Below are 21,990 nucleotides of genomic sequence, written 5' to 3'. Positions count from 1 at the left end.
TTCTGAGGTATCAATCGCTCTCGTGCCAGTAGTCCGTCTATCCGAAGTATATTTTGAAGTAATACTCTACTGTTACAAAACAGTACCCGCTGGAGTGTCGTCCACCCCGTTATTGTACATCCATACAAGCGCTAAAGAATTCAACGTGCTAAAATGCCAAAAGGTATGGACATCCGTGATCCAAGTTCTACTTCATTTGGGCTCTAGATCTTTGCATCCACCAGTCCTCCACCCATAATCGCTTTCATGCCACGAAGTGGACCTCCGTCCAGCTGTCAATCATGTTCTCGTCAGCCAGTCAACATCACAAACGAAACAAACGTACAAGGCCTTCAAGGTGATCTGTCCTGCCTTCATCCGTCACTGTGACTTCTACCGGAGGAACCTCGTCGTCCGCAACTTCCAGCGACATCCCACCCTAAGCCATCTATGAGCAACAACTCATGATGAATCCCCGTCACACTTACCTGAATCCGCACCTCTACTCTCACCCACCCCGTATTAACCATGGGTCCCTTCCGCTTCCATGTCCCCCCACCCAATTGTACAATTGCGCTCACCAATTGCGCAATACACAAACCATGGCTCACAAGTGCGATATGCTCGTCTTTCCCAGACCTCGCAACATTCACTACATGAGGAAGCACAACATCCCTCACTGCCCTCTCACCCCTCCTCGTCAGATCCTCCGCCGACTCCCCACCAGGAAACGCCACGTGTTTCTCGCTTTCGTATAAAATCGGGTATTTTCCCTCGGCAAAGTGAGCTTCGAGGGTCTTGCCTGGCTCCCGTACACACGTTTGATGCCCTTCTGCAGCTCCAAAGCTCTGTTCTCTGATCTGGGTGATGGTGAAATCATGAAGAGGCTTGGGTATGGGCTGCGCATCTAGTACCGCTTCGGCTGTGTCCCGGGCGCGGGGTAGAGGGGACGCATATATCTTGGTGAATGGTGTGTTTGCAAAGTATGAGCCTACGGCGCGTGCTTGCTATTTTTGGTGTTAGCTTGGGCTAGTGGAGAGGCGGGAAAAGGCTTACCTGCATCCCTGATAGCCAAGATCAGTTGCGATGCTCGTTAGATAACCGCACGTTCGAACTATGACTTACCTCTTTCTGTGAGAGGACATTCCGTGCAGCCTGACCAGAGAGCTAGCTGCAATTGTCTTACTATCAGTGGGTATCGCCAGATTGCTAATTCAGCCTTACTACGTTGTGCGTGGACTCTCCATGTCTAATCTGCGCGTATAGCATTAGCAATGTCAGAAGGATATTGGATGGACGTACCAATGTTACTGTGAGCATCTTGTCTAATGATATCAGAGGGTGCTTGGTAGTATCCGACACTGATCAATCCGATCGATGGGCTTGCAGGGTACCGAAACGCAACCGAAATAAGGCTCTAGCGTGTCGGAGCATAAACTTGACATCGACGCGCAGATTTCATTCTGACGATACTATTGTGGTACGTAGTCACGTTCCATAGAGCTTTTGAAAGGATAATTTGCTTCAAGTTCTGCGTGTAACTTGCTGGAGAATGAGGGTACTCCCTTTTGTGTGACATACCTTTGACACGTCCAAGTTGATCGAATGGGTCATGTTCATAGCAATCACAACCACGGGCCCGGTAAGGCGACTAGCCGAACTCGGGACTTCCATCACAGGCCCCGCAGGACTGGAGAAAAAGCCGAGACCATAAAATAGTATTCGTGTAACACGGCAGGAACCAGGCTTATCGTTTTATTCACTCGCACAGGTTAGAAATACGAAGCTAACAATTGGCGAGGCAGAAAGTAGTTCCACACTGCATTTTTATGAAGCCAGCTTGGTGTACCTGTCTCCAACTCAAAAATCAGGCACTACTGGTAAGTACGTCACAAGAGTAGTGATCGGTAATTGGCAACGCTGAACAGCTAAGTGACGATGTTCAGGAAGCTGGATAACGTGGTTTCGCTGCGCAGCGCGTTATTATTGCGAACCCTGAATGAGATCGTTTATTGTATGCAGACCGAGTTAGTTGTATTGAGGGGAGTACCGATTGTCGGTGTGTCATGAGGTGAGAACTCGTTCAGCCCAGTCCGACGCAATCAAGAGGGGTCGAAAAGGCCCATATGCCTGAGTACGTGAATGGTGTGTGAAATCCCTGCATTGCTGGTTGGGACAACGCCGCATAATCACCACAAGCAGTATGTGGAGGATAGTATGTGACGTCGCAACTGGAACAGCATTATCACTGGAGATAGACTCAGCTATTGCACAGATGCGTGTCTGCACAGAAATGAAGTAGAGTCGGTCAGTCAAACACTCAGTCAGAGAGGTGTGCTACATGCTGTAGGTCCGACAACAATTAGCTGTGCCATGGACATTGCAGCAATATAAGGGCAGCAATCCGACGGGGAAAGTTACGCACATGGACGGATATGATAGCAACCGTAATTGCGCTTGCTTCTTGTTGGGGAACGCAGCTAAATTTCTTTGCCTGAGCACATAAGCTAAGCTGATGGTGTCAAAGTCGCAACTTAAGCGCTCTGGGAACAGAACGCTACAGGTCAACAAACAAGCATCAACATAAGATATTCGTCGACCAGTACGCAAAACATCAGAAACCGTCAAACCAAGTTGCCGTGAGCTGTCTCTTATTCACTACATCTAATATCGTAATAACAGTGATGTTTATAGCAGATATTCTTGACTCATAATGAACCGACCAGGTGTGTTCTCAGCTTGCTCTGGCGCCATTGTTGCACTTAGTTCCGCCCAGGTCAACCACTACAGCGACCACCAAGTCTTGCTCCTCCAGCTGGTTTGTCGTCACAATTTCGCTCTCCCTACCCAACGTCGCAATATCCTCTACCACAACGGAGTTATCCGACACCAACCCTCCAGCAACAAAATGCACACCGAACGCCTGCCATTGCACCAGGTTCTAACGTCACAAGTTATGCAACGCAGGCAGGGCAGAGCGGGTCAGGAGCTGCAGGTGCAGTAGCGCAGAGCAGAGACTTTGGCCCTGATGATTTTCCAGCGCTGGGAAGTCAAACAGGTCAGCAGCCAATAAGCGGCCAAAACTCGACTCAATCGCAGAACCCACCGTCTGGTGCCGATCTCAGCGCACCACCTGGCGTACCACCTCCAGGAGTAAGCCCGCATGTGTCGAATGGAACGCATCATATACATCCGCATCAGCATAATGCACACCCACAGCTGCAAAATCCACAACCAACGCATAACCCACTTGTGCAGGCTCACCATCATCCACAGACTCCCGCACAGCAGGTGCTCATGTCCGCAGCAGACCGGTGGGGCCTTCTTGGCCTCCTGGCAATGATTAAGAATGCCGGTGTTGATGCAGATGGAGGTCTGAGTAGCGTCGGTACGGATTTAGGTGCAATGGGACTCGACATGGGTTACGAGGGGTATGTCATGCATTACTAGGCGCTCGACCGTTTTTGCTTATGTTACATGAAAGAAACCTGTATTCGACATTTGTTACGCCGTGGGCAGATCAATCTGCAGCCCATAGCGTTGAACCTGATTTTCATCTGCCTCCGTGTTATAGCGCTCAACCACCGCCATTAGGGCCAGCCAAGGCTGGGGCTTTCAGTGATGAGACGCTGTTTTTCATGTTCTATTCAAGTCCAAGGGATGCACTGCAAGAAATCGCAGCGCAAGAATTGTAAGTTTCCATTCATGTCCCAGAAAACTTTCGATACTTTCAATGTTGTTTTGGCTGCCTTGACTTATATATTTGGACTGACTTGTGGCTTCACAGGTGGAATCGTAATTGGCGATACCACAAAGACCTACGGATTTGGATAACGAAAGAAAGCGGCAGTGCTCCATCATCAAAAATTCCAGGGGGCGAAGCAGGAACATACACATGGTGGAATCCCGATGACTGGTGCAAAGAGCGTAAAGAGATGAGTGTTCGCTATGCAGACCTCGAGGAGAAGACAGTCCCAGCATTCGTGATGGGACCGGGTCTGGTATTGGCACAACCCAGTCAAACCATACCTGGGCAGCAGCAGGTGCAGGGTGCCGCAGGGCAGCAGGGAGGAGCACAGTCTGCTGGGCAAGCTAGGATGCAGATGGCGGGTATCTAGGCTGGAGTGATGACCTTATCATCATATTCGATTCGCATGTGTGCTTACGTATTTTAAGTTCTGCTTCATCGCCATTTTCTTGTGAAGTGAACGATTGTCAATCTGTGATTTGCTGATTCTGTTGCACGAAAATGTTCTTCCGACTATTGTAGCAGTCGCGTTCCTAATTTCCTTTTGTGTAAGTGAAACAGTTGGTCACCTGACTCGAAATGAGGTTACATAATCAAATTGAACAGAAGTTGGAAGTTGGTAACTTGATTGAAGAATTGTGGTCACTAACAGACCCTTCAGTCACCTTGGATGTAGAAGTGGTGCCCCAGACATGCAAAAAGATTGTAGAATGTGTCCCAGCCTGTACCAGCCTGTCCAGGTAGTTATGTGGCCGGCTGTTGTGTAGAGGTGGGCACAGCCAGTGTACCTTGAACTCCCAAGGTACATAGCCTGTATAACCATCGAGGCAGTGTGTAGAGCTAGGACTGGCCGATGGTGCCAGATACTGGTGCTCGGCCAGCCCTGCTCATACCACCTCACATAAGGGTGCCGGCTGGCCATGTAGGGCTAGGGCTGGTCAATGGTTCCAAATATGGGTGCTTGGCCAGCCCTGCTCATACAGCCACATATAAGAGTGCTGGCCAGCCACATAGAGCTAAAGCTGGCTGATGGTTTGAGATACAGGTGCTCAGCCAGCCCCGCTACTTTTGTCCAATTTTTTCCCACACTCAAATTTTGTCAGTTTTTCAATCCCTCTTGGGAAAACATTGCTTTTGATGCATTGAATAAAACCTCAAGAGCAATTTTCGATTGGGTCAAATTTGAGCAAGATTTTTATTTTTTGGTGCCTGTCATATCCCGCGTTCCAGACCTGGATGTATCACACACATCATTTCCAGATATCCAGATCCGGCCAACTTCTATCTATGTCTGGATCTGACCCTGCATCTAACTTCCGTGCCTAATCCCTTTGTACGTTCCTATTCCAGTTAGACTATATTATTTTCCATACCTCATTTCACTTCCGCCTTTATTTTCCTCTGTTCTCATCTCCAGGTTCATTTACTATTTTCGATAGACTAGTGTTTGACTTTTCTATAACCTCCAGTCCACAGCCTCGCATAGCTTCGGACCGCGCTGGCTTGTCCTCCGTTAAGTCCTCCATAGTATATAAACCCTGTAGAATCTATGTACATCTTTAGTTCGAATATTATCTTAGACTCTGCTCATTCTCTCCTCCAGTCTGACTTGAGTTATTCTCTCAGTCGACCTCTGCTAGTCTTAGGGTCGATCCCGATAGACTTATCACCTCCGCCTCTACCTTTGGTAGTCCTTCACTGTTTCCTTTCTAGTTCGGACATCGTCCGGATTAGTCTTATCACCTGTTCCCGAACGTGCTGCCGGAATTCCCGCGCATCAGACAATCGGAATCCGGACATCGTCCATTAGCCTTCAGAAGTTAGGGGCATGTACTCGGGTAAGGGGCGCAGCGCACAAGCTGAAGCCAAGCCCTTTGGATTAAACCCTTGAGCACGATCTTAACAGTGCCCCAAATTGGCGCATACATGTACTACTGGTGTACTACTAATCAAAAGCTTGTGCCACTGCATCTGGAATACATCTGTGAGATTTGTACTGTCTTGAACTAAATTTTTTGACCTGCAGCTGTGCATCAGCAGTCCCGAGTCCCATCCTATAAGCATCTATCCACCTGTGCATTTGATGTTCCCACTGCTGGATGGTTTGGAGTGGCACTGATGCGAGTGCTATGAACATGTTGTCTTTCAAGGTGTTGAATGTGTAATCACAGTTGTCACAAAGATATTTCTTCACCTGTCCCCGAAAATATTCAATGAAATTCAACTCACAGTGAAACTTCAGCAAAAAAATGCACAAGTGGCCCACTGACTCAATCACCTCTTGCACCAGTGATTTTTGTTCTTGAAAGTCAGCCTGGAGCTCAAGGATGCGCTTGTGGCAGCAAGCAAGAGAATCACTTTCGCATTTTGTGCATTTCCCTCAGAGACATTGCTGAGACAGTCCACATTTGGCAAGCACAACCTTGGTTCCTTTCGGCTCATTTGGAAACTCGGGTGATCTGGTGGGTAAACCATATGTTGGATCACTTTGGTGCCATCTTGCATGAACCATCCATCTTGCATACGGGCTTGTTTTCTACCTGGTTTAATGTTCATGCGGCTCACAAGTAATGCATCTTCGGAATAAGCTGAATGTCCCTGAGAGTTGTCGACCATGAAGAGAGCCTGATATCCAGGTCCATGTGCATTTTCGAAGGCGGGAATGATTTTCTCCTTGAGCTGATGCACAAAAACATATCAGCAAAAGGTACATTCAATAACAATTGGGTATAGTACCTGTTTAACAAAAAGCTCTCCTGTCCAATAGCCATCATAGTTTTTCCCATATTCAAGTGTCTGACTCGCTTCCACAAGGTGTCCAACAGTCAAACATATCACATCGCTTTGATGGAGTCCTCGACCAACCTCCTTCTTCCTCAAAGCATGTTGGTCTTCAAAGACCCAACTCTTTTCTTTCGAATCATTTGCTTGGGCTGTCATCTCATCATGTGCCACAAGGACCAGCTGGCGCTCAACATAATTATCAGGTGAAACCACCAACTCTTCCTCAACATCCCCAACCACATACTAGATGAGCCGTGATTCACAGCTTTTCATAAATGGAAGGAAGTGGTCTTGGCGATATGAGACAATGTCTGGGCGGTCATGACCATCAAAATAGAGTCCCTTCTTGTGTGAGGTATACTGGAAGCCTTCACTGTGGAGCCATCACTGTGCAGTGCTCAGAGAAATACCGCAGCCTGCCTTGAGATGAATACAAGGAAAAAGTTCATCCTCCATGTACCATTTCAGTCCACAAGGCATCTCATCATGTACAATTTGTTGAAGGTACTTGTCCGCTGCACTGGGTATGAGCTGATTCTTGGTGAACTGTGTGAGTTTCTCTGGATCTACTGCCCACTTGTTTGACCGAACATATGATCTGAGTTCCGATGTGATTGCAAGGTCACTGAGAAGTAAATAGACTTTTGCATGATGGCCTTGCCTCGAGACAGGCAGCTCTCGTGTTATCAACCATTTGCGGGTCCAACCTTGAAGCTGCCTTCCACCCCACTTGGCAGCAAAACCATGTGCCTCAGCTGCACGTTCTGAGGCATCTAAAAATGTCCTTCTGTTTGTCACTACCAGCTTCAGGTGGCTTTGGATTGCATGAGTACATCTTGCTTGGAGACCTCACAGACCACCAATAAACTGTGTCTTCTTTGACTTTAGCAACTTGTCCACATCTTTCAAGGCTTTCTTCATGTCCTTGCTCTGGTGTTCCTGCTTGTGCTCTCATTGAACCCTCCATGGCACATCCAATCTCTGCCATTTGCAAGGAGGGACTCTTGGTAGTCGGCCATCACCAGTATTGGTATCTGAGTTGATGTCAGAGTCCTCAACATCTGCATCTGAGTTGTCAGACAGATTGGAGAGGTATCCAAAGAAGTCAAACTGACGGCCTGTTTTACTTTCAGGAACCACCTCATTTGCTATTGTGGACAGTGATGGCTTGGGTGAAGGTGATGGTGCTGTCACTCTATTATTTGCATTTTTGTTAACAACAAACATCCGGTGCATCATTGAGACCTGGGGGTTGTTACTGCCAGTGAGACAGGTAAGCAGCTGCACTCATTGTTGACATGAAAAATTGAGGGAGGACTCACAATTTTTGTGCAAATTCACGAGCCTGTTCATGTTCATGGGCCTGTTTTGCATGATGCTGCTGAGTGCACTTCGAAATGCCCATATATCCCAGTGCTCGATTCTTCTCTGCCTTTTGCCAGATCTCGACAGTCTTTGGCACAGCCACCTTTGCATATCCACTTTTCAGGCTGCTTTCAACATCAACTCTGAGAGCCTTCAGATTTTCCTCCAGGTCTGTTCCTTCCAATTCCTCCAAGCTTTCATCCGTATCTGACATCCTTTCATTGTCAGAGGGCTCAGCATGTTCACCAGTAGTATGCAAGTCAGGCTCTGATGGTATGCAGTTGACACCACCCTTGTACCCACATTTAAACTCAAACTCAGACTCGGATTCAACTGAAATGGGAGGCAAGAGGACTGGTGGTGTAACATGAGGTGGACATGAGTTATCAGAGGGTGTTTGAGCTTTTCTTGCAAGCCTTGCAGCTCTTGCACGAGCTGCTGCTGCTTTCTGGTGTGTGTTGGCCATTTTCAATACTGATCACATCTCAACTCGAACTTTTTAGTATTGTTCAGACAATCAATAACACCCAGTTCACGATTATTGAAGTTGGTGTTGTAGTGTACCTCTATAGCTGGGATCCGCATCTCATATTAGGGTTAGGATTACATCTGTCATCATTGATGATTCAATTTGGTGCTTGGACAAAAGTAGCGGCCTCTAAGTGAATCACACCATAGGGTTGGCTCATGGTTCCAAATAAAGGTGCTCAGCCAGCCCTGCTCATACAATCATATATAAGGGTGCTGGCTGGCCACATAGTGCTAGGGCTGGCTGATGGTTCTAGATCCAACTCAGCAAGGACACAGCACCTGGCCAGGTCTCCTATACCCAGCCATATATGAGACCTGGCCCAGTGCATAGGCCCAGCTCAACCAGCAGATTTATAAACTATTGACATATAAAAGACCTGGCCGAGGCCATAGGGCAGCCAAGGTCAAGTATTGGTATGTAAAATGGTGCCAGCCGGCCAGATAGAACAAGTACTGACCAGTTCAGCCAGCCTGCTGCTCATAAAATCAAGTATAAGAGTCTTTGCTGGCCATGTAACCTATATACTGGCTACCTTATAAGGTATATTACTTTGCCTAGTAATGTCCACTAGATCTACACATGAAAACAGCAATAATATGATGCCCTATGCTATGTCACTTGTATATGGCCTTTTTGGAGGGCTGTCTGGCTCTGCTGGATCCACAAATATTGTCAGTGGCAGTCTTCTTGGATGGTCTTTCAGATCCCCCAGACTTTCCTCTTTTCTTCCCTTTCTGCAGCACCTCCTCTGCCTCTGCCTCTGCCTCTGCCTCCTCCACCTCTGCCATCTCTGCCTTTGCCACCTCTGCCTCTGCCTCCACCTCTGCCACCTGTCTCCTCCACCACCACCACCATCACCACCTCTTTCTGAGCATTCTCCGCCTCCTTACCTTCACTATCCTTCTCAATCTCCCCTTCCATCAGTTTCGACAGCTTCTCATTCTCCTCCTCCAGCTTTTGCTCTCTCTCCTTCAGCTTTTGCTTTCTCTTTCAGCTTTCTCATGTCCTTCTGCAGCATCACCATTTTCTTCTTCTGTTCCTCCATCTCCCAAAGTTCCTCTTCAATCTTCTTTCTTATCTCATCCTTCTCCCTTTGCTTTCTGTCATGTACTTCATCTTTCCCTAGTTGAAATGGACTGAGTGGCAGTATCAGTTGCATGTTCTTCACCCCCCCAGCCTCAGCAATGACAGCATGTTGTTCCTCCTTTGCCTTGACCATGTTGATAACTCCACCTCTGGTTGTATTGATTGCCTTTATGGCGTGGTTGAGGGTCTTGATACCTAAAATGAAGGTGCCAAGGTAAGAGAAGGTGTTGGGGGTAGCTTCATCCACCTCATACTTGATAACTTGCCTCATGCATCATGAGTCATTAGCAGTTCTGCTGAGAAGTTGGTGATGTTTACACACTCAGGATACTTTTGATGATACTCCTTCTGTTACAAGAACATCTAGACACTTGGGCCCCTACTATTTTTCTCCTAATCCTCCTCGTATCAGCCCTCGCATCATACCCTTACCCCGACCTTACCCTTGTCATCCTCGTCATCCTCGCATTCCCTTTCGCCCTCTACCTGTCGCTTCAGCAGAGCCAGTACATCTGGCCGGACCCTTTTGCTGACGAAGCATACCCATGCTCCGTTTCATCACCTGACTGATCCTGTGGATAGTCCCCTTGCCGTTACCGTCTGGACGGTAACCTATGACACGATGCACGACGCATCCCCTTTGCCCTATTCCCTTTCTTGATCTCTGACTCGGTGCGCAGTCGCACATGCGACTTATACTTAGATCCACAGCTGCACGATCGTGCCTCTGCGCGTTTCACTTCTTATTTCGATCTTTGACTCACTTTCTTATCAAGCACGTTCTACCTCGACCAAACGTGCCTTCCTGTTATAGTTATACCCTTTACCGATTGCCTCTCCCGGTAGTACGAGTTATCACCCACTAATATGTCTCCTGTCCTCTATATAAACTCGCTACCATGTACTATATTCCCTAACTTGAATCTACTTGGTTCTTGACCTCCTACTCTCACCAGAGTGATCCTTCTGCCTCGCCAGCAGTCTATATTCTATCTTCTTATCTGCTCTTCGCGGATAAGCCTATAGTCTCGACCTTTACTCATCGACTTCGTCGACGAGCAAAGCCCCTGTTAACTAGTCGGACTTCTGTCCTTCTAATTAACGACGATCCTTACGATTAACCTTCGGGTGTCGTAAGCCTAGGCCGATATAGCTTATCGTCTCGCACCCGTGTGACATAAGCTACCCGATTTGGACATAGGCGTCAAATCGTACTTGCCGAAGACATGCCAAGTACGACCCCTAACCTTGGGCTAGCCCAAGGACGTCCACAGACCGTTGACGACACAAGCTCTGTTTGAGCATCGCCAACAGATACCATCCAAGTCGTAACACCTTCCATCAACATCTTTCTCAGACGAGATGTTGATCAGCGCTCAGCTTCCGACACTTACACCTTTCCCATATACCATAAACGTACCAAAAGGGCACCAACACCTTGCCAGCTGGGCTGATTGCATAGACACTACTAATTCAGTAAGTGTCTTCCTTCCAAGTAACGATGTTACTCCTTTGTAGTCCCACTTTGTATTCAATAGCTCCATACAATGCAAGATTCAACCTTCAAGTTGCCACAGTTTACATCAAGAAACTGAACCTTCATTTTGCTGTCTGGTATACTTACTTCCAGCGAGCCTACATCACCAAATGAGTCATGGAAAAATTGCATTCAGCTTCAAAAGATGACTCAAGGCTGCAATCCCTTGAAGTATTGCTACATCTCTAGCTAGTACATTCTCTTAGTAGCATCTCAAGACCTAGGCCAACCTTCATAGCTGACGACAATTCAGAGATCTTTGCTGACAGGACTATCTTAAAGAACTTGTCTAACTCACTAGCCTCTGAGTGGACACTGTTCAGAAGGTATGATCCCTCCTAAGACCACGTCACCCATGCAAGCCATTGTATTGCCTTAGAGCTTTGTTCCTGCATCAAGTATTAAGTTTCATGAATCTAGATATATGTAAATCACAAGTGTACCTTTTTCAAGCCACCAATACTCAAAATGAAAAGCAAATATTTGTTGTTGCTGCTAAGAGACCATAAGAATGATATCTGATCTTTTATTGGAATAGTGGCTGGTGTGTGTGTGTCTTCTTGAGAAACTGATGCTGGAGTGACTGGCCCTGCTAATGGAGCTGAATTGTCATCAGAGCTGTCCTTGGAGGTGTCATTGGCCAGCTGTCTCAAATGTTTCATAGGTGTAGGGGCGGCTGAGGCCTTGTCTTCATCATTAGTGTCAACTTCTACATACTTCATTTTGGATTTTTTCTCACCTACATAAACAGCATTGTGGAGCAGGGACTTGTTCCTGTGGGCACTCACAGCCCCAATAAAAATAATCAATTTCTGATTTGAAGCATCTCTGGCTTTCCAATGGCTCCAAAGTTTGTTGATTTCCTTTGCCCTCAAATGAGATAGGTCTTGCATGATAAAACCATTGGAGATGGAGTTGGGATCCAGGTACAGTGAAGGCTCACCGGCAATCAAAAGCCAAGGTACTGGCTTCATGCTATCAGTGAAGACTTCTGAAAAATGGAAGGTGAGTTAAGTTAAAATCAACAAAGACAAAGTAATCAGCAACTCACTGTAAGATGCATAAAAATTTTGCCAAACCAATCCTTGTTGCCCCTTGAGGCCTACTTCCATACGGGAAGGGAGCTTTGCATATCTGTGCCTATCCAAGACAACTTCAGGCATTGCATCCTTTCCATTGTTACTTTCTTCATCGGAGGAGTCATTGTCATCATTAGTGGGATCTGATACATAGTCTATTGAGCAGTGTGAACTAATCTAAAAACTCACAACTCACAGAATTCAGCCTTTGACCACTCAGCAAATTTTTCAAAACCTCCAGACATCCATTCTTTGCTTCCTTGAGAATTCTGGCTAAATGGTTTCTTATGATTGACAGGCTGAGACTTGTGACTGAATAATAATAATGTTGTTATTTTACACTGAGGAGAGTAGATAAATACTCACATCTTGACACTTAAAGTCTGATCACTGTTTTTCTTGTGACTGACCAACATCATGAGTCGGCAAACCATAGTATGACACATTTGTTCTGTAAAATCCTCGAGAGCTTTTTTGAGGTTTTTCTTTCGATACCTGCCGATATAGTTATAGTATAAATTGAAAAAAAATAGCAATTGACATTGTCTGTGATTCTGCCAGGACGCCCTCTCTATTCCACTTGTTCCTCACCTCCTCAACCTCCTTCTGATGTGCAGGGGTCATGCTGTTGAACCACTCCCTCACATGTCCAGTTCTATACTTAATAGAATGTTGTACACCTTTCTTCTGTTGCTGCTCCTTATCATAGTTGTCCATCTCTTGCTTAAAGAGTTTCTGTGTGACATTCCAAGCATTAAGCTCCTTCTTATAGAACCCTGCCTCCTTTGGATGAGCTGCCAACTCTCTCTCCTCAGGGGACATGCTAGATGGTTCTTCCTCCACCTCCGAGTCATCTCCCAAGATCTCTTGCTTAGCACGTTAATCATCTGCATCTGTTAAGAACTGGAGGTAGTACCTCTGGATAGCCTATATATCAAGTATGTCGGCACCATTGTATACTCAAACTAAAACAGTACCTTTTTCAATCTCTTTGATAAATCCTCAAGATCGTCTCTTGTGTGATGAATTGCAACAATTTTATTGTGGATCTGTCTTAGAATATTCTGACGGGAATTCTTCCCATTTACAAACTGATCTTTGTGGAGACTCAGTGCTCCCTCCCAAGAAGCATACCATTCAGCCATTGATCACTAGTTGTATAAATCAGGAGCTTTTGGCAAGGATGGATATACATCATGTAACCTTAGAGCAGGCTGAAAAGTTGAAATTTTGAGGGAAACACAATCACGTACATACAAACTAAGACACATCATTACTCAATAAACTATGTGACAAAGCATGATAACTCAATTCAAATTATGTATGTACACTGCAAAGTAAATACACAAATCACCTGCACACCTTCTTTGCAGTCCCAATAGGTACACTGTCATTCTTGTGCTTGCCTGGGGTAGACACAGCTGAAGACTGAGGTACAAAATGGAAAGATAATTGTGTCTATGAAGTTGAAATGAAGAACCACCTCCTTGAGCTGAGTGTAGGGTGTCTTGTGCACCACCACAGAGCCGCAGACCAGAAAGACAATGTGTGCAGACTTAAGGATTCTGACATAGGGCTTCAACACTGTAGAGAGAACCTAGAATATAATAATTAATACTGTTAAGACACTAAAAATTTAAAATTTACATGCTGAACTTCCATCGCAACATACTCTCCCTCACCTCAACCCTCCTTCTCTGCAAAAATCTACCTGCTGTCTTCTTCTGAATGGTTGGAGAGAAATGCAAAGACACAACCAGTGGAACCAAGGTGATGTGTGAGCTTAGAAACTGTTCCAACCTGGTTGAGGGTGTAGTTTTTGATCTGCTTATACGAAACAACGTCGAATGGGATCTTGATATACAGAAACCCACTGCTGGGGTAGAACTTGTCGAGGTAATGGGAGAGGAGTTGAACAGGCATCAGGATCCTGTTCTTGCCACCAAGGATAAAATGGATGACAGCAAGGGGTGTGGCTGCCAAGATGGAGCTAGATACCAGCTCATACTTGCCCTTGAACTGCAGGAAGCCTGGAAGTACAGATGTTGGTAAGGCCTATAGCGTTCAACAGGTATTCCACTTGAGCTGAGATATAAAAGTCTCATCCCTTACTCCCATTATCTTCTAACTGAATACAGACACACTTGTATCTATTATGTCGTGTTCAAGACCAAAGGCGAGTGCACTGAGGGTACTTTCAAGCTCTCCCTTAACAATATACTGCTGCAAAATTTATATGATTGCTCTTTTCCTCAGCACAGGTGCAAAGCCCATATATGAGTTATATCACACATAAGATGCAATATTTTCAACACTAAAATACCAGTTTATTACTTGCTGTCAGTATAAAGTTGAAATTTAAAGGTCCTTCCAGCTTTTGTATCTGGACTGCTGTTTCTTGAGCTTAAATTTGAATGATGCAATGTAAGAAATCAGAAGTTATTCTGATTTGGATCTTCTGCTTTTTCACCGCTTCACAACATTGTAAATTAAATGCCATTTATAGTCTACACTGCCTGGCTGAAAATTTTCCTATTCTGCTATTTCAATTCTGTTTTCTGTACTTTGAAGGACAGGATTAACTTAAGTTGGGACTGCTGTTTCTCATCTGATTCTTTCGCAATTATGCTTGGATGGTATCCTGTAGCAGATCTTGAAGTATGATGCCATCCAAAGAAGTTAGCCCGATTTGGATCTTCCACTTTTGCTCTGCATCACAATATTGTAAATTAGCTTAAATTAAAAACCATTTATAGTCTAGATTGTCTGTGGTTGAAAAAATTTCCATTGCTTTGTTTTATGTCTCTTTTTCTAAACTTCACCAACTGAAAAATGTCGGATCCTGCTGTGACAATTCTGTCCAATAGGCTCTGTAGGCATGTGGATGACCTACTGCATGATTCATCGTCATATGAATTGCTGATAGGTGACAAAATCAACAACAATTTGATGCAAAGAGCCAGGTAAGGGAGTCTCATGTCACTGTCTGGCAAAACTGATCAGCTCAAATTTAAGGACCAGATTGTGGGCCAAGTGGCAGGACGAATTGTCTAGTACTGGTAGTGATGTTAAGGCAAATGTCATTACTGAGATTGAACTTACTAGAGCCACGGCCATAATAGCCTACACCATAGTTAATTTCTGTAAGTGTTGATTTGATGGTTGGGGGTCTGTCATTTATTATGTTGCTATAGTGTGGGTGGATTTGGATGTAGATTGGTTTGTGGACAGCGCCAAGGCATTCCACCCATCGCATGCGGACAGCCAGAGACATAAGCTGGCAAAATATTCCCACTGACCTTCATTTGATTCAATATCAGAGTCGGCAACATTTGTTGACAGGCATGAAAGGATCCTCACTTTGTATTTGCCAGAGATCATGGTACCTGATAGAATGGTACAAGTCTGACAAATTCAGTCTAAGTGCTTTTAATAGTTATAATTAGGAACATGTCAACCAATTCATCAAATTGCTGAGACCTGCCTTAGATAAGTCTTTACCCAAGCCAACTCACAAGGATTTGTCATGCCTTCAGGTGAGGGAGAATTTGGAGTAGGAAGGGTGACTTTGTGCCCCAGAGGATTCATGCAATGCCATGAGGTAACTTTGTATTCATATACTTGCTATGACACAGAACTAACTTAAACGAGCTAGCGACTTCAGGATGACTTGTACTAATCAAACTCTCTTTCTTTGCCTGTGGTCTGAGATTAGTTGTCCAAAATAACGGTAACTGAACATTTGTGGTCCGCTATCACCAGTTTTATTGCACCAGATCAATATCAGGCTGGTGTGGAATCAGTTGCTAATCTGAAGGATATGATTCATACTTCAGATTCCGTTGTTTGGCTCTCAGAGTTTTCTGAATTGGAAGTTATTGTCAACTGAGAGACCCCAAGTCACTGAGACCCTGGATCATCGCCTTCATTCTATAACCTTCTGGTGAGCCTTGGCAAAGCTCACCATGCTGTACTGGCTCTGCCAGATCTGGATGCTGAGCTAGTATATCCCCCTGACACTATGATTTATATTTTAGGAAAGGTGCTGGAGCACAGAGTGCCATAGTGGGGCGATGGGGAGAGGGTTGGAATTGCCCACTTTGTCAAAGATAAAGTACACAATAGACTTGGTGTGCAGAGACCAAAATTTTTGCATCAGCAGGATTTTCTGAACAGAGTGGGGGCAGGTAAGAAGGGGGGTCTAAAAGCGATTTGAAGGTTAAATAAGAGAAGGAGACAAGGAGTAATTTCCCAGTAATTTCCCAATAGTAGATGTCCAGATTAAACAAAGCTTGTGATTTTAATTGGTTGACTTCTCATACGACTGAATCTTCCCTCAGTCTAAGCAGTATGTCCTCAAAGAAACAACAGTGTCTCAAGGCTATTTCTTATTCTTTTCAAGATAGAGGAAAGTTATCACAAAACAAGGATCTGGATGTTGAATATGTTGCTCACAAACCTACAAGAGACAAGAGGGGAAAGCCCTCTTGGGTTGAGTCTTCCACTGATCTGCTGTATGAAAATTTGTGGGAGTCCACAACCAACCCAAGAAAATGAGCTAAAGCAGTACATGCATAATCACCAGACATCATAGAGGATTTGAATCAAGAAATGTTTGGTGACTTTGTTATTGATGGAGAGGCTAATGAGCAAGGAAAAAAAACAAAGGTATGTCTAACATACCGCAGCTGACTAGTAATTGTTTCTCATAAATGGCACAGACACAAAATGACTTCATAGCAGAGTACCTCACTCACCGAGACACATATCTAGATGTCATCTTGGACTCAGTAAAATTTGCCACCACAGGGATCTGTGAGACTTGCCAATGTGAAGATGCTGCCTTTCATTGTGCAACTTGCACTGGCGACCACAGCTAGTGTTGCCCATGCCTCCTCAAATCACATCAGTCATTGCCTTTCTACAAATTTGAATTTTGGAATGGCAAATGCTTTGAGGACACCGCTCTTGTTGACCAAGGATTTATATGGTACATGGGCCACAGTGGAAAGTCTTGCCCTTTCTATGGAGTTGCAAAAAGTCTGTTAATTAAGATATTCCTTTGATTATTGTATATTCTTCTGGGGTGTTTACACACAATGTGTCGTGGTGCTGATGTCCAGGATCACATCATGAATATTACCTGCAGCTGCTCCAAGCAGACTATTTCCTGCCAGTACCACACACCCTAGGACTGCTTTCACCTTTGAAGTACTGGATCATTTTCTCATTGATGCCTTGGAATGTAAGACTTCAACAATGAGCTTCTTTGAGAAAATCCGATGACTGACAAATAATGCTTTTCCAGACTCTGTCCTGGTAAGTGGAACTGACAATACTGTAATTCTAGCTCGTAGTCTTAGTTCTCATTTCTGTTTAGCACCATTGATTGTGCTTAGTCTTAGTTTTCTTTTTGTCAACACCATATTACTGGGTTGACTAGTGTTTCTATACTGATCCCATAGAGTACCTTTGTCTGACCGTAGCTTGGATATTCTGACAGGCCACCCATGAAATGATCACGTTATAAGTCATTGGTATTTGTCTGAATCACTGACTGTGGAGATATTTGATTTTGTAGGTATTCATCTATAGATCATCTATCTAAGAAGATATTGTGTCAATTCGCACATGTTTGAGTCACACTGCATCGGACCTTTGGACATCGCATCGGCTAATCACACTTTGCACTGCACATGTCCATCTCATGTCCTGTCCTTCTGAACTGCCCCACTAGGTATGTAGTTACTTGCCTTCATATTTCCTGACATTCGGACTGTGTTATTACATGTCTGCAGCACCTCATGTTTTATTACCTAGATTCTCAGATCTGAAATTTTGCTACTATCTTTGCCTGTAGTATTCTGGATTTTGATGTACTTAAATACTCTGTAGTGACCCATAGTAATCATTATACAGTAGTTGGAGGCCATTTCCTGACTCTGTGGATCACCCAGAATATTCTCATAGTTCTTAGTTGTATTGCGAAATATTACCATTCCTTCACTGTCACAATCCACCATTCATTATACTTGCACACACCACTTGCAATCTGACACTTATTATATAGTTTCTGACCTATTTTCATGAAGTCTGAAAGTCCGAAATCTCAGACATCGCACTTTGGCTTTGGACATCAGATAAGTACCCTCAGACATTTTCAAATTACCTTCAGACATTCATTATTTGCATTACTGATGGATTTATACTACTAATACCATATAGCAATCCCTTTAGGATTGAACGCACTTGCTTTGCAAGTATAGCAGCATAGGTCATTGTAGAGACTCATGCCTCTCATGGTGCAATATTGCACTTTACACCCATACAGCACACAGCACAAACTTGCAGCATCACTTCCTAAGTTATCCTCAGCTATTCCCATATGAGGCACAGATTTCCCGTGCCATGCATTGCATGCACTTTCCCACACTCAAGCACCCTATAGTGCCAGTCATCCAGGCACATCCATCCACTGTCCACTGAGTTCCCTAGTGTGTATATTTCCATTTTGAACTTATTTACATATTGTACCACCTTTATTTTATTATGGACCTTTACTTACATATAGCTTTACATACTTGGCTCGGTAGTGCTTCAGCTTGGCTTTACTAACAGCACTTAGGTGCCATACTTAAGTGCCAGCAGTAGATATCTTTGGTAGTTTTCTCTTCCCAGTAGTTGCAGTAAGAATTCATTTTCTGAGCATCAGAATAGCAACTCCCAATAAGCCTACATTGCGGTAGCTATTGACATTCTATCACTTGCATTGCATTCTCTATCGCTTTGCTCTATATTTATTTTCATTGCCTCACATCTCAATCATTGCTTGAACCACTGACACATCGCACATGCTTCGCTTTCCCATGCACTTTCCTGTGCTTCACATCAGCCAACTAGTAGCATCTTCCATGTGCATTTCTAGACCTTTGCTGCACTTGCTTCCCCTTTAGGATTAAACGCACTTGTCTCGCCAAGTAGAGCAGACTAGGCAGCACACGATCTACAACATTTAGTCATCAGCCAGGAGCTTTGTTTGTGCCTTGCTGAGTTGTATTTTCTACATTGTGCTAAAGATCTACCTAAATATTATTATCTAGGTAGTACCAATTTCTGCTGAGCCCAGCGGTGATTTACTTTCTACACCATCCTAGGTCCATTATCCATCTTCCATCTCTTCTCTACTATTTTTCAATACTCTAGATCCACCTTGTGTACCTTTCTGAACATATACAGCTATTTTCTGGCCTATCTCATGTACTTGTATGTACCCAGTCCTAGCTTCATTTTTGTTTTGTCTATGTACTCTGTCATCATTCTGTATGATCTGACATATGCTGCTAATGTTTTATAAGTACAAAGACATAGTTCTACACTGAGCTGACTATTCAGCAGTGCTTTCAAAGTTGTACTTAAAAAACTAGAAAAATACCTGTAGTGTCCAAGTTCAAATATTACTATTGCTCTTACTTCTATTACTAGTTTCACTAGTCACTACTCTACTCAACTTAAGTTTTGCCTTTCATTAACATCTGTGTCTTAGGAGTTTTGCCTCTATAGACAAGATATCCACCTTCTAACTCTATCTGAGAGTACCCCTCATTCATCTGCTATCTTAGACATTGTCCAGTATGACAATCAAACTTTTGCTGGACTCATATGACCTGTTTTTCATACTTATGTTAAGGAGTATAGATGGTTACAAGTTTCCTATACTTGTCTGACCTTTTTCTAGCTATTAAACACTTGTGCAAAGCCAAATCCACACTTTCTCATACATCAGTCATATCACACATGTATTTCTGTACTTCAGATACCTCAGAAATGCATTTGGAAGGTCCTTATCCATCCATAATCTATCCAAACCCCATGAGTATGTATTTTTGCTTATCTTGAGGCTTGTTATAGCCTTATTACATGTCCTTATATATTTACTATCTTTCCTATCCCTTCTTTCTCTAAGAGAGAGTTTAGGTAGTATAAATTGACTATTTCTAGGATAGATTTAAATTACTTCCCTCCTATTGTATATCTCTGCAATAGGTTTACCTTAGAAGTAATTCCTAGCAGTGTGCCTCTAAAAACAACCCATAAAAGCTTATTATTTACTTCCTGTTGTCTATATTCACAACTTACACCAATGACAATTTGCAGCCCCTTCACTCTCTCATTGATTCATTTATCATGTCCATAAACATCAACATACAGGGTCAATTTGCATCACCTTACCTTATCTTCAGCCATTTGTCCAAATTATTTATGCTGCACTTTTTCTCTATTTTAACCAAAGTTATAATGTTCCAAGATCCTTACCTATAAGCATATCAATAATCTAACAATCTGACTTATCTGATTACTGATTATTATTCATTTCTAGAACATTCATGGACTCATGAAAGTGTAGATAGAGCCTAGTTTGTGCACATCATTTTGCATTATCCAAAGGTATTTTTAACTGTGCTATTCCATATGTCAAGGATATATAGCGCTACCTAGACTCCAGTTTATATATCAGGGAGACCAGACTTCACTTTTGATGGCAAGTCTCTATCTGTGACCTTCATAACACAGATGTATCATAGCATCTATTATGATATGATTCATATACTAGAAGAAAATCTTCTATTCGGAGTCAGCAATGTGGATCTATAGCTTCTCAAGACACCAGAGGAAATTACAGACAAGTTTAATGAACATGTCCTTGGACATGGTATATTGATTTCAGAAATGCAGGCTGCATGAAACTTGATGAAGTTTATTATGAGCGACAAAAAGCTTTTGAAGAAATACTGATTCCAGTGGATATCTGATATCACAAAGGAGTGCATGGGAATAATATTTGGAGGATATTGAAGTGTTCAAGGAGTGCTTCTATTTTGTATTCCATCAAATCCTTGGAATGCTGAAATAAGGTGTTAAGAAAATTTAGATAAAAATTGTTAATATAAGTTTCCAAAGTTGCAATCTCATGTATCTTTTTTGTCATCTTGCCTGTATAGGCGGCTACAACAAGTTATCCTGGAACTCTAGCAATGACAAGCTCACTTTTCATTTCTTGGTCCATGCTCTAGAAATTATACTGAGGTAATTTCAAGTATCTGTGGCTAGTATTGGCACATGGGCTATCTTGCACAACATGATCATCTGATTTGAAGCTCACTATTGTAAGAAGAATGTAAATTTTCACTATTCTCAAAGGTAGGCTGAATGAGAGGCTAGAGAATTTGTGGCTCGAGAGTTTGAAGATCCAGATGGAGATAAAGTTGTGGGTGACAGGTCTTATGAGGGTACTCCAGGGCAAGCTTCTCATTTGAGGATGATGGATCAACTGTTTGACAGTTCTTACACAACTGCTGAACATAGGGAAGGGTAACTTGAAAGAACCATGGTCACATTGTCAATCAGAAGGTACATGTACTACTACACTGCTACACAGATTCAAGAAATGTATATTAAAATGGTATGATGAGGACAAAAAAAGCGAAAACACAATCAGGATGATGATGATGATGAGGGACCAGGAACATCTCCACCTCCAGCATGGAGCCTCATAGTCTCATACTGTATCTCGAGGCACCAGGTCTCTGCCTCCCTCTCCTACAAGGCAGCTGCAGCCTGAAGGCAAAGGATTTCCTTGTCCTTAACCTCCTGCTCGTATTGGTGTGTAGCAGTCACAACAAGGATATCATGCAAATGAGACTCACGGCATCACTGGTATTCATTCTTCTGGGATTGGTAATTCATCTTCATAGCATAATGTTCATTCTTCAATTCCCGGCTCTTAGACATGTCACTATGCATACTCTGGATCTCGCCATTGAGCATGCTTATGTGACCCTCCATGTCCATTACCGAATGCTTCTTCTTTGAGCTCTGCAGC

The 21,990-nt window shown here is 43.8% G+C and overlaps 7 protein-coding genes across 7 annotated transcripts; 2 read left to right on the top strand and 5 right to left on the bottom strand.

Annotated features, from left to right (window-relative positions):
• Nucleotides 1–12: 12 nt before the first annotated feature.
• On the bottom strand, nt 13–1,494 carry EDB93DRAFT_1136569 (phosphoglycerate mutase). The gene is made up of 5 exons (XM_041449164.1): nt 1,282–1,494; nt 1,036–1,233; nt 468–986; nt 326–418; nt 13–272 (listed from the first exon to the last, which is right to left on the bottom strand). The coding sequence occupies exons 2-5, from the start codon at nt 1,039–1,041 to the stop codon at nt 204–206; spliced, it is 687 nt and encodes a 228-aa protein (XP_041309240.1). The 5' UTR covers nt 1,042–1,233; nt 1,282–1,494; the 3' UTR covers nt 13–203.
• Nucleotides 1,495–2,564: 1,070 nt separating this feature from the next.
• On the top strand, nt 2,565–4,325 carry EDB93DRAFT_1136557 (uncharacterized protein). The gene is made up of 5 exons (XM_041449163.1): nt 2,565–2,618; nt 2,674–2,705; nt 2,756–3,410; nt 3,464–3,670; nt 3,767–4,325. Exons 2-5 carry the CDS (start codon nt 2,693–2,695, stop codon nt 4,095–4,097), a joined length of 1,206 nt encoding a protein of 401 aa, XP_041309239.1. The 5' UTR covers nt 2,565–2,618; nt 2,674–2,692; the 3' UTR covers nt 4,098–4,325.
• A 1,347-nt stretch (nt 4,326–5,672) lies between these two features.
• Nucleotides 5,673–7,432, bottom strand: EDB93DRAFT_1239876 (uncharacterized protein; the record flags this gene model as incomplete). The annotated part of the gene is made up of 5 exons (XM_041451692.1): nt 5,673–5,921; nt 6,134–6,406; nt 6,464–6,660; nt 6,922–7,325; nt 7,365–7,432. The coding sequence occupies 5 exons, from the start codon at nt 7,430–7,432 to the stop codon at nt 5,673–5,675; spliced, it is 1,191 nt and encodes a 396-aa protein (XP_041309238.1).
• Nucleotides 7,433–9,022: 1,590 nt separating this feature from the next.
• On the bottom strand, nt 9,023–9,765 carry EDB93DRAFT_1249004 (uncharacterized protein; the record flags this gene model as incomplete). The annotated part of the gene is made up of 3 exons (XM_041452788.1): nt 9,023–9,231; nt 9,299–9,383; nt 9,430–9,765. The coding sequence occupies 3 exons, from the start codon at nt 9,763–9,765 to the stop codon at nt 9,023–9,025; spliced, it is 630 nt and encodes a 209-aa protein (XP_041309237.1).
• A 1,604-nt stretch (nt 9,766–11,369) lies between these two features.
• Nucleotides 11,370–12,932, bottom strand: EDB93DRAFT_1249003 (uncharacterized protein; the record flags this gene model as incomplete). Its single annotated transcript, XM_041452787.1, has 7 exons — nt 11,370–11,420; nt 11,475–11,719; nt 11,771–12,022; nt 12,083–12,253; nt 12,307–12,422; nt 12,477–12,605; nt 12,652–12,932. The coding sequence occupies 7 exons, from the start codon at nt 12,930–12,932 to the stop codon at nt 11,370–11,372; spliced, it is 1,245 nt and encodes a 414-aa protein (XP_041309236.1).
• Nucleotides 12,933–13,261: 329 nt separating this feature from the next.
• Nucleotides 13,262–15,698, bottom strand: EDB93DRAFT_1102831 (uncharacterized protein; the record flags this gene model as incomplete). Its single annotated transcript, XM_041447249.1, has 10 exons — nt 13,262–13,324; nt 13,473–13,538; nt 13,594–13,707; nt 13,911–14,140; nt 14,255–14,333; nt 14,675–14,819; nt 15,094–15,166; nt 15,213–15,233; nt 15,410–15,496; nt 15,626–15,698. 10 exons carry the CDS (start codon nt 15,696–15,698, stop codon nt 13,262–13,264), a joined length of 951 nt encoding a protein of 316 aa, XP_041309235.1.
• Nucleotides 15,699–16,017: 319 nt separating this feature from the next.
• EDB93DRAFT_1082636 (uncharacterized protein) lies at nt 16,018–16,176 on the top strand (the record flags this gene model as incomplete). Its single annotated transcript, XM_041445700.1, has 1 exon — nt 16,018–16,176. A coding segment is annotated over one exon (159 nt), but the record flags the coding sequence as incomplete, so codon positions are not given.
• Between the last annotated feature and the right edge of the window lie 5,814 nt (nt 16,177–21,990).

Source organism: Suillus bovinus (assembly GCF_016758785.1).
Source record: "Suillus bovinus strain UH-Sbo-P2 chromosome Unknown EDB93scaffold_17, whole genome shotgun sequence".
Lineage (NCBI taxonomy): Eukaryota > Fungi > Basidiomycota > Agaricomycetes > Boletales > Suillaceae > Suillus > Suillus bovinus.
Note: the sequence above shows the minus strand (reverse complement) of the source record. Positions and strands in the feature narration are given on the sequence as shown.

Coding starts and splice junctions, on each gene's coding strand:
- EDB93DRAFT_1136569 (XM_041449164.1), bottom strand. Junction 419..467: donor GAGTAGAGGTGCGGATTCAG/GTAAGTGTGACG, acceptor TAGATGGCTTAG/GGTGGGATGTCGCTGGAAGT. Junction 273..325: donor CAGATCACCTTGAAGGCCTT/GTACGTTTGTTT, acceptor CATGATTGACAG/CTGGACGGAGGTCCACTTCG.
- EDB93DRAFT_1136557 (XM_041449163.1), top strand. Junction 3,411..3,463: donor CTCGACATGGGTTACGAGGG/GTATGTCATGCA, acceptor GTTACATGAAAG/AAACCTGTATTCGACATTTG. Junction 3,671..3,766: donor GAAATCGCAGCGCAAGAATT/GTAAGTTTCCAT, acceptor GTGGCTTCACAG/GTGGAATCGTAATTGGCGAT.